Source organism: Conger conger, chromosome 15, assembly GCF_963514075.1.
Source record: "Conger conger chromosome 15, fConCon1.1, whole genome shotgun sequence".
In the NCBI taxonomy this organism is placed as follows: Eukaryota; Metazoa; Chordata; class Actinopteri; order Anguilliformes; family Congridae; genus Conger; species Conger conger.
Window position 1 is genome coordinate 36947619 of NC_083774.1, and position 16720 is coordinate 36964338.

Consider the following 16720-nt stretch of genomic DNA (forward strand, 5'->3'; position numbering starts at 1 on the left):
GCACCTCGTACACGTCATCAGAACTTCGTCGCACCTGGATTTAGTAGCAGCACTGGAAACATAGTGAGGCTGCCTCACTCCAGGCTGCATAGAAAACGTGGAGAGGATTTCACACCGCACAGGCTGCACAGAAAAAGAGGAGTGGATTTCACAGTTCTTCGCCCCATACAGAGATTCATTACTCCTCCTACCATTAAAATGGAATTATTGAACATTCAATCCCTCAACCTCAAATCCACTTTCATTTATGACCACATACTGGACAAAGGGTTGGACCTCATGTGCCTCACGGAGACGTGGCAACAGCCAGGGGTCTATACCACTTTAAACAAAGCTTGTCCCCCCGGTTACAAGTACATAGAAAAATCCCGTAGCACTGGCCGCGGTGGTGGCCTGGCCGTATTCCACCGTTTCGATCTGGATTTGTCCCCCCTCTCTCTGCCTAACCACTCGTCATTCGAATGCCTTGCATTTAAATGTAAACCCCCCTCCCCCACGACAATTCTGCTCATCTACCGCCCACCCAAACGAAACTCTGCCTTTATCCCAGAAATGCATGACCTTCTCACAACCCTCTGTACAACATCTGCCAATATCATCATTCTCGGAGACATAAACATTCATGTCGACACCCCCTCCTGCCACTCTGCATCTGCCTTTCTACAATTACTGGACTGCCTAAACCTTATTCAACATGTCACCGTCCCAACACACAACAGGGGGCACACATTGGATCTGGTCATCACTGACTCTGCCCCCATCAGCAATCTCCTTGTGTACGACCTGGGTGTGTCTGATCACAGGGTCATTGCACTGGAGCTGCCATTTCCACCCCCTCACACCAAGCCCAAGCGCCAAATCTCTTTCAGGAACATCAAAAACATCAACACAGACGCCTTAATTTTGGACCTCCAGCACCTCTCCTCTACAAATTTTTCATCAGCCAGCGATTCAGTGGCTTTTTACAATAATACCCTGACCAGTCTCTTGGACCTCCACGCCCCAGTTAAAACAAGAACGGTTTCTTTCTCACGCTCAGCTCCTTGGTTCACCCGCGAGCTGCGAAAAATGAAGGCAACTGGGCGTGTCCTTGAGCGACGCCTCAAGGCCACAGGCCTCACCGTCCACAAAATGGCCTACAAAGACCATCAAAAGGCCTATTCGAAATCCCTCAGAGACGCACAGTCACAGTTTTATTCCAACTTAATTAACAATAGCCCTGGCAACTCCAAGCAGCTTTTTTCCACAATAAACCAACTACTCAAACCGCAACTTTCCACACACACAGACATCACAGAGGAACAGTGCAATAACTTCATTACCTTTTTCAGAAACAAAGTCGACACCATCAGGTCCCATCTCATCAGCCCCTCCACTCCACCTGCCCCCGCTGCCATCCCACAGCCAGGGATCTCCCAGCCTCTCTGCTGTTTCTCCAACATCACACAGCGAGAGGTTGAGGACATCATCAATACGATGAAATCCTCCACCTGCGCCCTGGACCCCGTTCCCACCGCTCTGGTTAAATCAAGCATTTGTGCCATAAGTCCCCTGATCACCAAAACCATAAACCTTTCCCTCCAGTCTGGCCACGTTCCCTCTGTTCTAAAAACTGCCATCATTACACCCCTCCTCAAAAAACCCACCTTGGACTCAGCAGTCCTTGCCAATTACAGACCAATTTCCAACCTCCCTTTCCTTTCCAAGGTCCTGGAAAAAGTGGTAGCTGCACAGCTCCAGGACCATCTCCAACTCCATAACATTGCAGAGAAGTTCCAGTCTGGCTTCCGCACCGCCCATAGCACTGAAACAGCACTAGTCAGGGTCACTAATGACCTGTTGATGGCGGCTGATGCTGGCTCCCCTTCACTCCTCATCCTGCTTGACCTAACCGCAGCATTTGACACCATTGACCATCACATCCTCCTTAACCGGCTACACTCCATCGGCCTCTCTGACTTTGCTCTGAATTGGTTCAAATCATACCTCTCCGACAGAACCGAGTACGTCTCTTTGGGAGGGAAAAAATCCCGGTCCCATCCTGTCACCTGTGGTGTCCCCCAAGGATCCGTCCTCGGCCCCGTCCTCTTCACCCTCTACCTGCTCCCCCTCGGCCGTGTCATCAGCCAGTATGGAATTTCCTTCCATTGCTATGCTGATGACACACAACTGTACCTTAAGACTGACTCACCCCCCTCTGCAGCTCCGCCGTCACCATCTCCATCATCCACACTCACTACCTGCCTGGAGGAGATAAAGGCGTGGATGAAATCTAACTTCCTACAACTCAACAGCTCCAAAACCGAGGCCATCCTAATTGGCACCCCCCATCAGATTCATTCATCCTCCATTACCAGCATCTCTTTCTCCGGTCAAGTCCTTCCCCTCTCATCCATAGTCACCAACCTGGGTGTGAAAATTGACCCCCACCTAAACTTTGAGGCCCACATTAAACACCTGTGCAAAACCTCCTTTTTCCACCTCAGGAACATTGCTAAACTCCGTCCCACACTCACCCTCCCAGATGCAGAAAAACTTGTCCACGCCTTTGTCTCCTCCAGGCTGGATTACTGTAACGCACTTCTCATCGGGATCCCTAGCAAGAGCCTCCTGAGGCTCCAATATATCCAGAACAGCGCTGCTAGGATCCTGATGAGAGTGCGTAAGTACGACCACATCACACCGATCCTCCACTCACTTCACTGGCTCCCCATCACCTCCCGGACTGAATACAAAATATCCCTTCTGACCCATCAGTGCATCTATGGAAATGCCCCCCCCTATCTCAAAGAACTACTTACCCCAGAACCCTCCACTCGAAACCTTCGCTCTGCCAACACCAACCGCCTCCGTCCTCACAAGACCAAGCTCTGCACCATGGGCGACCGAGCCTTCTGCTCGGCTGCTCCCCGCCTGTGGAATGCCCTCCCTGATTACCTGAGAGCACCGCAGACCACTGATGCTTTTAAAAGAGGGCTAAAAACCTACCTCTTTACTAAAGCCTTTTCTTAGTTTTTATTTTTTATACATGCCATTGGGTGTTTTATTCCCTGTTTTTACCCTGTAGCACTTTGAGATTTGGTCTCCAAATGTAAAGTGCACTATAAATAAAATGCATTATTATTATTATTATTAAATGTCACCGATATGCGGGAAATTACTCACACTAATTTAACTGAAGGGACCGATTTAGGAAATGGAACCGCTATTGCACTAGACATGTATTGGCAGTGTTGGGAAAATGCTTGGAACTGCCTGCCAGTTCACTGGGGGGGGATATGTGCCCTTGTCACACCAGTACAGTCCATTTTCATCATTCAAGCAAAGCCAGAGGATGTGGGGAAACATAAAATAACACATAAAAGGAAGGAAGACAAACCAATCAGGGAAGATCGCATCCCACTTCCCACATGTGCATTTTCTGTGATTGTGTGTAGTTAAGCAGGCTGGGTAAGATTATTGACTTCGTATTTGTCTTCTTCATTTCTGTATTAATTGACTGTTATATTCTAAGATAATGACCTACCTGCCTGTTAAGGTAGGTAGGTCATTTTGAAATTCTTACTTTTAACTTGCGTGATCTCCATGGCTGTAATTCATTTTATACCTTTTTCAGCAATAGTGCTAATATATATGGAGCATATATTGAGTAATGGTGGCATATAAGGGAGAGTCGAGTGTCACGCATGATTGAAACCAAATTCTAAATTCTAGTTTAAAATGGAGTCAGATAACAAAGGCACATTTATTGGCCCTATTGTGGAGATTCTTGGTCAGCCCGGACCAGTAGAGAGCGGAAGGCAGTGTGGTACTACTGTCTTGTGGTACTACTGCGGTGCACTTTGGAGTGGCCCTGTTCCATTTTCTCACATTGGACTCCTTTTTGGTTGAAGGGGTTTGTGCTCGTACTCACTCCAGTCTCTGTAGTTTACAGTGTGGGTCCTCCAGTCCAGCAGAGAGCGCTCTCACTCCTGAATCCTGCAGGTTGTTGCCGCTGAGCTCTAGGTCTCTCAGCACTGAGTGAGGATAGTGCAGGACTGAGGCCAGAACATCACAGCAGCCCTCTGTGAGATTACACCATTCCAGCCTGCAGGGAAATCACACACGCAAACACACATGCATGCGCGCACACACACACACACACACACACACACACACACACACACACACACACACACTTCAGCTTCAGTCCTGTCCACAGTAAATAAATTAGCAGATTTGTTTACTTTAATGTTAAGTTCATGTTTGTACTGATCAGCTGATTTTAACAGCATCCACCTTTCTAGAAACTAATGTTTCCCTGAGGATATACCAGCCTTTCTTCAACAGGTCACCAGGAGACTGATGCATTAGGACATGTTTGTATGGTTTGTAGTTTAATTCTGGGACATTTGTCTTTCCAAAAAATCTTGAGGCTACCATTATGTTATTGTCTCATAGTTTTATTTATTTTTGCCTTATTTATCTTTGTTGGTTTCTTTGACTTTGGGGATCCTCTTTTGCAGGTGTGGATTTTGGTATGGGCGACATGGGCTGCCTGCCAGCCGATAGTCCCCCGGCCACCCCCAAACCCCACACAGGGTAACATGCACTTTCAACATACATCCATTTACATTTTACATTTTAGTCATTTGGCAGACACTTTTAATCCAAAGCAATTTACAAGTGCATAGGTTGTACCATAAGTCAAAGCATCACATCCAGAAACTAGCAAAATACACATGAAATGCTGTTCTAAACATAGTTGTCATCATAAGTGCATTTTTTTTTTTCCTTTTTTTTTTTTTTGGGGGGGGGTTAGACAAGGATAGGGATATCAGAAAGGAGGGGTAGGGGAAATCAGGAGGGAGGACTAAGGTAGAGTTTGAAAAGGTGGGTTTTGAGTCTGCGTCGAAATAGGGGGAGGGATTCTGCTGTTCTGACAGTGGTAGGCAAGTCATTCCACCACTGAGGAACCAGAACGGAAAACAGGCATGAACGTGCAGCTTGACCGCCAAGTGCACGTAGAGAGGGAACCATAAGGCGACCAGAGCTGGCAGACCGGAGTGGTCTAGCTGGGGAGAAGGGAGTGATCAGGGATTGTATGTAAGGTGGGGCAGTCCCCTTAGCAGCCTGAAATGCCAACACTAGGGCCTTGAAACGGATGCGTGCGGCAATAGGAAGCCAGTGGAGGCCAATGAGAAGCGGGGTGACATGAGCCGACCTGGGCTGACTGGTGATCAGGCGGGCTGCAGCATTCTGGACCACCTGGAGGGGCTTGATGGCACACGCTGGGAGACCGGCTAGGAGGGAGTTGCAGTAATCCAGGCAGGAAATGACGAGCGCCTGGACTAGGAGCTGGGTGGCTTTCTCAGTCAGGAGATGACGGATACGGCGTATATTATACAGAAAGAACCTGCAGGTTCTGGCAGTGGAGGATACTTGTGGAGCCAGGGTGAGGCAGTTATCAAGAGTCACCCCAAGATTCTTTGCCGTACGGGAGGAGGAAACTACAAAGTCCTCAACAGTCAATGAGAGGTCGATTGACGGAGAGGACTTAGCAGGGATGTAGAGAAGCTCAGTTTTGGCAAGGTTGAGCTTCAGGTGGTGGGAAGTCATCCACGCAGAGATATCAGACAAGCAGGCAGAGATCCCTGTGGTGACTTCGGTGTCGGGGGGGAAGGAAATGAAGAGTTGGGTGTCATCAGCATAAGAATGATAAGAAAAGCCATGGGAAGAGATAACAAACCAAGAGACATGGTGTATAGAGAGAAGAGGAGAGGCCCAAGAACTGAGCCCTGCGGGACTCCAGTTCGTAGGGGGTGAGGGTCGGAGACTGAGCCCCTCCAAGTCACCTGGTAGGAGCGACCAGAGAGGTAGGAGGAAAACCAAGCGAGTGCAGACCCTGTGACACCCATCCCAGACAGCGATGAGAGCAAAATCTCAGGGTTGACTGTATCGAAGGCGGCCGACAGGTCGAGGAAGATGAGGACAGATGCGACTTCGTACACCGAGGCAAGTAGCCTACACAACTGCTTAAATAACACTGACGCTGGATACAGAAAATGCAACCAACCCACTGCAGAACACTAATGCACACTGAAGTGAGTTCAGGTGTGCCAGTAATTATACCCTGAGCAGGGTGCAAACTATTGGCTCCTCCTACAACAAAAGCTGTGGCCTGCCAGCCAGTAAAACAATAGCCTAACTTAATAGCCTAGCTCACCTGAGAGAAACAAACACCTAACCCAGTTTCACTGAATAAACACCACTTGTAATAGCTAACAAACAAACAAATACACAGCAGAACACTATAATGACAACTAAACTGAATTTAGAATCAGCAAGCAAACAAATAATACTTAACTAATCCAGGAGAAAATGCAACCAACCCACTGCAGAACACTAATGCACACTGAAGTGAGTTCAGAGTTCAGAGTTCAGGTGTGCCAGTAACATCCATATGTTTTATTAAACACTTAACATTGTTCACTAGTCAAGTAACACATTCTCAATTACAATTTTAGGCAACAGCGCTTAAATAATTTAAAAAAGTTATTTTGCCAACCTGGAAGTGGCTGACCCATGCTGGGACCCCCTGGTTGGCCAGCCTGTACCCCCGGACACCACAATATCATGTCATCCCTGCATGGAGTCATTTAGGAAATTTGATGGTACTGAATACACCGCAGAAGTGCAGTTTCACAATTCTCATTATCCCTTTGCAAACTTTTGTGAATTGAAAAAACAAAATATGTAAGGAATCCCCACATACAGTGAGAGCAATAATTATTTGATCCCTTGCTGATTTTGTACATTTGCCCACTTACAAAGAATGGAACTGTGTAGAATTTATATTATAGGTACATTTTAACATTGAGAGACAGAATATCACAAAATAATCCACAATAACAACTTCATATACATTTTATGAATTTAATATCATATTTTCACATTAAATAAGTATTTCCAAAAAATTTTGTGATCACATCTACTCAAATGTAATAATTGATTTAGCTCAGAGAAGGGAAAGACAACAGAACCCACTTCTAAGAAATGTATCATGGCTCCACAGAGCTGAATATGTCTCCTTCCACTCAAACGTTTGGTGGAGGTACATTAATCACTCCGCACAAGGACAAGCTAAAATAACCACAGACTGCTATGTATGTGCTATAATGCCTCACTCCACTGCTTCCCCTACCTTTCTTTTCGCCCAATCACATTCCCAGAATAAATCATTAGAGCTAGCTTGCTCAGTGGGAAAAGCTGCACACAGCACTGCCCCATGCAACACCACACAACCAGGTATGCTGACACCAGGAAAATGGGCCCATGTTGCAATACCTTTTGGAATGGCCACGCCAAACTACCGAGCACCAATCCCCTGTAAAAATTATTGCCAAAATACGACTCAGAACCCTTTTTCCTGTCTGCTTCAAAGGAAGCGGTAGTTAAGATATAGGAGCAACTACTCATTGTAATTTAACCTTAAATGTCACCGATATGCGGGAAATGACTAACACTAATTTAACTGAAGGGACCGATTTAGGAAATGGAACCGCTATTGCACTAGACATGTATTGGCAGTGCGGGGAAAATGCTTGGAACTTCCTGCCAGTTCACTGGGGTGGATATGTGCCCCTGTCACACCAGTACAGTCAGTTTTAATAGTGCAAGCAAAGCCAGAGGATGTAGGGAAACATAAAATAACACATAAAAGGAAGGAAGACAAACCAATCAGGGAAGATCACAGCCAACTTCCCACATGTGCGTTTTCTGTGTTTGTGTGTAGTTAAGGCTGGGTAAGATTACATTACATTACTGGCATTTGGCAGATGCTCTTATCTAGAGCAACATACAGTTCAGTAGACTAAGCAGGAGACAGTCCTCCCCAGGAGCAATGCAGGGTTAAGGGCCTCGCTCAAGGGCCCAACAGCTGTGCAGATCTTATTGTGGCTACACCAGGATTAGAATCTCCGACCATGCGTGTCCCAGTCATTTACCTTAACCACTATGCTACAGGCCGCACCACTGATTATTGACTGTGTATTTGTCTTCTTCATTTCTGTATTAATTGACTGCTGAATTCTAAGATAATGGCCTGTTAAGAAATTCTTACTTTTAACTTGTGTGATCTCCATGGCTCTAATTCATTTTATACCTTTTTCAGCAATAGTGCTAATCCTGGGAGCATACATTGAGTACTGGTGGCATATAAGGGAGAGTGGAGTGTCAGGCATGATTCAATTCTACTTTAAAATGGAGTCAGATAACAAAGGTAAATTTATGGGCCCTATTATGGAGATTCTTGGTCAGCCCGGACCAGTAGGGAGCGGAAGGTTGTGTGGTACTACTGTCTTTGTAACGTTTTGAATTTTTTGTCCGTGTTATGTAGTGTGGTGTAATATTATTTGTATTTATTGTATGTTTGGGTCTATTGTACAATATGGTCAACATGAAATAAAAAACATACATTAAAAAAAGAGATGAACTGCATGCTACATAAATATCATTGCCTGTTACAGGCCGAAATGAAATGTGACTGCCCCTACTCTCAGAACCTCCAAAAAATTTTGTGATCACATCTACTCAAATGTAATAATTGATTTAGCTCAGAGAAGGGACAGACAACAGAACCCACTTCTAAGAAATGTATCATGGCTCCACAGAGCTGAATATGTCTCCTTCCACTCAAACGTTTGGTGGAGGTACATTAATCACTCCGCACAAGGACAAGCTAAAATAACCACAGACTGCTATGTATGTGCTATAATGCCTCACTCCACTGCTCCCCCTACCTTTCTTTTAGCGCAACCACATTCCCAGAATGAATCATTTGAGCTAGCTTGCTTAGTGGGAAATGCTGCACACAGCAGTGCCCCATCCAACACCACACAACCAGGTATGCTGACACCAGGAAAATGGGGCCATGTTGCAATACCTTAGATATGGGAACAACTACCCAATGTAATATAACCCTAAATGTCACCAATATGCGGGAAATGACGAACACTAATTTAGCTGGGTAAGCTTTGTATTTGTCTTCTTCATTTCTGTATTAATTGACTGTTATATTCTAAGATAATGACCTACCTGCCTGTTAAGGTAGGTAGGTCATTATGAAATTTTTACTTTTAACTTGCGTGATCTCCTTGGCTGTAATTCATTTTATACCTTTTTCAGCAATAGTGCTAATATATATGGAGCATATATTGAGTAATGGTGGCATATAAGGGAGAGTCGAGTGTCACGCATGATTGAAACCAAATTCTAAATTCTAGTTTAAAATGGAGTCAGATAACAAAGGTACATTTATTGGCCCTATTGTGGAGATTCTTGGTCAGCCCGGACCAGTAGAGAGCGGAAGGCAGTGTGGTACTACTGTCTTGTGGTACTACTGCGGTGCACTTTGGAGTGGCCCTGTTCTATTTTCTCACATTGGACTCCTTTTTGGTTGAAGGGGTTTGTGCTCGTACTCACTCCAGTCTCTGTAGTTTACAGTGTGAGTCCTCCAGTCCAGCAGAGAGCGCTCTCACTCCTGAATCCTGCAGGTTGTTGCCGCTGAGCTCTAGGTCTCTCAGCTTTGAGTGAGGAGAGCGCAGGACTGAGGCCAGAACATCACAGCAGCCCTCTGTGAGATCACACCAACCCAGCCTGCAGGGAAATCACACACGCAAGCGCACATGCATGCGCGCGCACACACACACACACACACACACACACACACACACACACACACACACACACACACACACACACACACACACACACACACACACACACACACACACACACACACACACACACACACACACACACTTCAGCTTCAGTCCTGTCCACAGTAAATAAATTAGCAGATTTTTAATGTTAAGTTCATGTTTGTACTGATCAGCTGATTTTAACAGCATCCACCTTTCAAGAAACTAATGTTTCCCTGAGGATATACCAGCCTTTCTTCAACAGGTCACCAGGAGACTGAGGCATTAGGACCTATCCAAGTTGTAATTTGGCGTAAAATCAAAGACCAAAAATATATTTTTTATTTTGTTAAAGATAGTCCTCCAGATGATGTTTCACCTATGTTTGTATGGTTTGTAGTTAAATTCTGGGACATTTGTCTTTCCAAAAAATCTTGAGGCTACCATTATTTTATTGTCTCATAGTTTTATTTATTTTTGCCTTATTTATCTTTGTTGGTTTCTTTGACTTTGGGGATCCTCTTTTGCAGGTGTGGATTTTGGTATGGGCGACATGGGCTGCCTGCCAGCCGATAGTCTGGCAAGCAGACTATCGGCTGATTGTCTTTGTTAAAAATGTCCCTCCTTTTATCATTTCATGATAACAAAGTTTTTTGTGATCACATCTACTCAGTCACATAATAATTGATTTAGCTCAGAGAAGGGACAGACAACAGAACCCAAATTTATCATGGCTCCAGGGAGCTGAATATGAGTACTGGTGGCATATAAGGGAGAGCGGAGTGTCAGGCATGATTAAATTCTAGTTTAAAATGGAGTCAGATAACTAAGGTAAATTTATTGTCCCTATGGTGGAGATTCTTGGTCAGCCCGGACCAGTAGAGAGCGGAAGGTAGTGTGGTACTACTGTCTTTGTGGAGTCAGGGATTTGCCACCTGGTGGTGGCTGTGTGAAAAGCACTATGGATTATGGTACAAATTACATCTCTGCCTGTTACAGGCCGAAATGAAATGCGACTGCCCCTACTCTCAGAACCTCCAAATTATATTTTCCCAGCTAGCAAAATTCTTACTGGAGAAGCAACTCGCCAAAATCACTGTAGCTGTCACAATCGGTACTTTACTTCAAAAATACAATGTACTTGAAATTATTAGTTTCAAAATAAAAGATTATTTTAGCCCTAAAAGACTTCAAAAGTTCTTTTGGGCTATTGCATTTATTCTTGCTTGGTACAACAAAGGAAGCTGCAATAGAAACCAAACCTATCAAGACTCCCTGACAATTTGTTTCATGAAAGATGTTTTTGAGTGAATCTTCAACGTATCCAAAGTTGAGGATGGTGGCACATTTATGACACCCCTTTTCAGTGTAAAAATAAGCGTAAATTAACTTTATTGCATTATTCATGAGTTATATTGTCATTGCTAATCACCAGATTGTCATTTTTTATATGATTCAGGTCTCTGAGACTTCCACAGACAAAAATGAGTTATCTTTTTTGAGATATGATGCTTCGAAAATGGCTTCTTGTGAAAAATAAAATTACATTTAAGGCCCAATATCTTTGAAATGAAATAAGAAGAATGTTTTTGACAACAGATTTGAATACTCCCAAGATAGCAAATATGAAATGATTTGGCAGTTTCCTGGTAGAATTATGGCCATTTCATGCAACTCTGTACTTTCAAAGTGATGACCCCCTAAATTTTAGAAGGTTCTTGTACAAAAACGTAAAACGAGTATGAAGCTGAAAGCATGATGACATTTTTTTTTTTAAATTGCAATTTCAACAGATGCCGCGGTGTCCTTAATTTGAATTGACATTTGGAGTGGCCCTGTTCTATTTTCTCACACTGGACTGCACTTTTTGCTTGAAGGGGTTTGTGCTTGTACTCACCCCAGTCTCTGTAGTTGACAGTGTGGGTCCTCCAGTCCAGCAGAGAGCGCTCTCACTCCTGAATCCTGCAGGCTGTTGAATTGGAGGTCTAGATCCCTCAGCTCTGAGTGAGGAGAGCGCAGGACTGAGGCCAGAACATCACAGCAGCCCTCTGTGAGATCACACCGACCCAGCCTGCAGGGAAATCACACACGCAAGCACACATGCATGCACGCACACACACACACACACACACACACTTCAGCTTCAGTCCTGTCCACAGTAAATAAATTAGCAGATTTGATTTTAACAGCATCCACCTTTCTAGAAACTAATGTTTCCCTGAGGATATACCAGCCTTTCTTCAACAGGTCACCAGGAGACTGATGCATTAGGACCTATCCAAGTTCTAATTTGGCGTAAAATCAAAGATCAAAATTATTTTTTAAAATTTGTTAAAGATAGTCCTCCAGATGACGTTTCACCTATGTTTGTATGGTTTGTAGTTTAATTCTGGGACATTTGTCTTTCCAAAAAATCTCGAGGCTACCATTATGTTATTGTCTCATAGTTTTATTTATTTTTGCCTTATTTATCTTTGTTGGTTTCTTTGACTTTGGGGATCCTCTTTTGCAGGTGTGGATTTTGGTATGGGCGACATGGGCTGCCTGCCAGCCGATAGTCCCCCGGCCACCCCCAAACCCCAAACAGGGTAACATGCACTTTCAACATACATCCATATGTTTTATTAAACACTTAACATTGTTCACTCGTCAAGTAACACATTCTCAATGACAATTTTAGGCAACAGCGCTTGAATAATTTTAAAAAGTTATTTTGCCAACCCGGAAGTGGCTGACCCATGCTGGGACCCCCTGGTTGGCCAGCCTGTACCCCCGGACACCACAATATCATGTCATCCCTGCATGGAGTAATTTAGGAAATTTGATGGTACTGAGTACACCGCAGAAGTGCAGTTTCACAATTCTCATTATCCCTTTGCAAACTTTTGTGAATTGAAAAAACAAAATATGTAAAGAATCCCCACATACAGTGAGAGCAATAATTATTTGATCCCTTGCTGATTTTGTACATTTGCCCACTTACAAAGAATGGAACTGTGTAGAATTTATATTATAGCTACATTTTAACATTGAGAGACAGAATATCACAAAATAATCCACAATAACAACATCATATACATTTTATGAATTTAATATCATATTTTCACATGAAATAAGTATTTCCAAAAAATTTTGTGATCACATCTACTCAAATGTAATAATTGATTTAGCTCCGAGAAGGGACAGACAACAGAATCCACTTCTAAGAAATGTATCATGGCTCCACAGAGCTGAATATGTCTCCTTCCACTCAAACGTTTGGTGGAGGTACATGAATCACTCCACACAAGGACAAGCTAAAATAACCACAGACTGCTATGTATGTGCTACAATGCCTCACTCCACTGCTTCCCCTACCTTTCTTTTCGCCCAACCACATTCCCAGAATAAATCATTAGTGCTAGCTTGCTCAGTGGGAAATGCTGCACACTGCACTGCCCCACGCAACACCACACAACCAGGTATGCTGATACCAGGGAAATGGGCCCATGTTGCATTACCTTTTGGAATGGCCACCCCAAACTACCGAGCATCAATCCCCTGTAAAAATGATTGCCAAAATACGACCCAGAACCCTTTTTCCTGTCTGCTTCAAAGGAAGCGGTAGTTTAGATATAGGAACAACTACTCATTGTAATTTAACCTTAAATGTCACCGATGTGCGGGAAATGACTAACACTAATTTAACTGAAGGGACCGATTTAGGAAATGGAACCGCTATTGCACTAGACATGTATTGGCAGTGCGGGGAAAATGCTTGGAACTTCCTGCCAGTTCACTGGGGTGGATATGTGCCCTTGTCACACCAGTACAGTCAGTTTTAATAGTGCAAGCAAAGCCAGAGGATGTAGGGAAACATAAAATAACACATAAAAGGAAGGAAGACAAACCAATCAGGGAAGATCACATCCAACTTCCCACATGTGCGTTTTCTGTGTTTGTGTGTAGTTAAGGCTGGGTAAGATTACATTACATTACTGGCATTTGGCAGATGCTCTTATCCAGAGCAACATACAGTTCAGTAGACTAAGCAGGAGACAGTCCTCCCCAGGAGCAATGCAGGGTTAAGGGCCTCGCTCAAGGGCCCAACAGCTGTGCAGATCTTATTGTGGCTACACCAGGATTAGAATCTCCGACCATGCGTGTCCCAGTCATTTACCTTAACCACTATGCTACAGGCCGCACCACTGATTATTGACTGTGTATTTGTCTTCTTCATTTCTGTATTAATTGACTGCTGAATTCTAAGATAATGGCCTGTTAAGAAATTCTTACTTTTAACTTGTGTGATCTCCATGGCTCTAATTCATTTTATACCTTTTTCAGCAATAGTGCTAATCCTGGGAGCATACATTGAGTACTGGTGGCATATAAGGGAGAGTGGAGTGTCAGGCATGATTAAATTCTACTTTAAAATAGAGTCAGATAACAAAGGTAAATTTATGGGCCCTATTATGGAGATTCTTGGTCAGCCCGGACCAGTAGAGAGGGGAAGGTAGTGTGGTACTACTGTCTTTGTAACGTTTTGAATTTTTTGTCCGTGTTATGCAGTGTGGTGTAATATTATTTGTATTTATTGTATGTTTGGGTGTATTGTACAATGTGATGAACATGAAATAAAAATCATGCATTAAAAAAGGAGATGAACTGAATGCTACATAAATATCATTGATTGAAAAATCCATGGTTATATGAAATTAGACTCTTTAAATGTTGTGCTGCCCTGATAACAGTTCAGTGCCCCACAGAACTGCAGAAGCACCGACAGCACCATGGAGAGCTGCCATACTACTGCCACGGGGCCTAAGGGATGTCGCTGGAAGACCAATATTATCCCATTGAATTGGTCAGGACCATGGAGCGCTCCTCACACCTCACACAAGTGGCCAGCATTTCCCCCAACAAGCAGGAGCCACAGGTGTGCTGCACTGCTGATCAGCCTGCAGCAGTCTTAAGCAGGAGCAGAGGCTGTTTGGCTTGGACTTCTCAGGAGAGAGGGCTGTTGAGACCCACTAACTGGGCTGAGGGGAAGGGGCTGTGGGCCACCGATTGATATGAAATACTGCTGCTTGAAGATTGGAACTAAACTGTGGAGTCAGGGATTTGCCACCTGGTGGCGGTTGTGTGAAAAGCACTATGGATTATGGTACAAATGACATCTCTGCCTGTTACAGGCCGAAATGAAATGCGACTGCCCCTACTCTCAGAAACTCCAAAAAATTTTGTGATCACATCTACTCGAATGTAATAATTGATTTAGCTCAGAGAAGGGACAGACAACAGAACCCACTTCTAAGAAATGTATCATGGCTCCACAGAGCTGAATATGTCTCCTTCCACTCAAACGTTTGGTGGAGGTACATTAATCACTCCGCACAAGGACAAGCTAAAATAATTATAGACTGCTATGTATGTGCTATAATGCCTCACTCCACTGCTTCCCCTACCTTTCTTTTAGCGCAACCACATTCCCAGAATAAATCATTAGAGCTAGCTTGCTTAGTGGGAAATGCTGCACACAGCAGTGCCCCACCCAACACCACCCAACCAGGTATGCTGACACCAGGAAAATGGGTCCATGTTGCAATACCTTAGATATGGGAACAACTACCCAATGTAATATAACCTTAAATGTCACCAATATGCGGGAAATGACGAACACTAATTTAACTGAAGGGACTGATTTAGGAAATGGACTAGACATGTATTGGCAGTGTGGGGAAAATGCTTGGAACTGCCTGCCAGTTCACTCGGGGGGGGATATGTGCCCTTGTCAAACCAGTACAGTCCGTTTTCATCATTCAAGCAAAGCCAGAGGATGTAGGGAAACATAAAATAACACATAAAAGGAAGGAAGACAAACCAATCAGGGAAGATCGCATCCCACTTCCCACATGTGCATTTTCTGTGTTTGTGTGTAGTTAAGCAGGCTGGGTAAGATTATTGACTTTGTATTTGGTCTTCTTCATTTCTGTATTAATTGACTGTTACATTCTAAGATAATGACCTACCTGCCTGTTAAGGTAGGTAGGTCATTATGAAATTCTTACTTTTAACTTGCGTGATCTCCTTGGCTGTAATTCATTTTATACCTTTTTCAGCAATAGTGCTAATATATATGGAGCATATATTGAGTAATGGTGGCATATAAGGGAGAGTCGAGTGTCACGCATGATGAAAACCAAATTCTAAATTCTAGTTTAAAATGGAGTCAGATAACAAAGGTACATTTATTGGCCCTATTGTGGAGATTCTTGGTCAGCCCGGACCAGTAGAGAGCGGAAGGCAGTGTGGTACTACTGTCTTGTGGTACTACTGCGGTGCATTTTGGAGTGGCCCTGTTCTATTTTCTCACATTGGACTCCTTTTTGGTTGAAGGGGTTTGTGCTCGTACTCACCCCAGTCTCTGTAGTTTACAGTGTGGGTCCTCCAGTCCAGCAGAGAGCGCTCTCACTCCTGAATCCTGCAGGTTGTTGCCTCTGAGCTCTAGGTCTCTGAGCACTGAGTGAGGAGAGCGCAGGACTGAGGCCAGAACATCACAGCAGCCCTCTGTGAGATCACAATAAGCCAGCCTGCAGGGAAATCACACACGCAAGCACACATGCATGCACAAACACGCACACACACACACACACACACACACACACACACACACACACACACACTTCAGCTTCAGTCCTCTCCACAGTAAATAAATTAGCAGATTTGTTTACTTTAATGTTAAGTTCATGTTTGTACTGATCAGCTGATTTTAACAGCATCCACCTTTCTAGAAACTAATGTTTCCCTGAGGATATACCAGCCTTTCCTCAACAGGTCACCAGGAGACTGATGCATTAGGACCTATCCAAGTTGTAATTTGGCGTAAAATCAAAGACCAAAAATATATTTTTTATTTTGTTAAAGATAGTCCTCCAGATGACGTTTCACCTATGTTTGTATGGTTTGTAGTTTAATTCTGGGACATTTGTCTTTCCAAAAAATCTCGAGGCTACCATTATGTTATTGTCTCATAGTTTTATTTATTTTTGCCTTATCTT

At 43.9% G+C, this 16720-nt stretch overlaps 1 protein-coding gene across 1 annotated transcript in view; it reads right to left on the minus strand.

Moving 5' to 3' along the window:
• Nucleotides 1-11736: 11736 nt before the first annotated feature.
• The window catches only part of LOC133111121 (NLR family CARD domain-containing protein 3-like), a 60333-nt gene continuing 55349 nt past the window's right edge, over nt 11737-16720 (minus strand). The window contains exons 9-10 of the mRNA XM_061221272.1: nt 16135-16252; nt 11737-11751 (exon numbers count right to left, since the gene is read on the minus strand). Coding sequence (XP_061077256.1) covers nt 11737-11751; nt 16135-16252 — 133 coding nt within the window. The remainder of the gene's footprint in view (nt 11752-16134; nt 16253-16720) is intronic.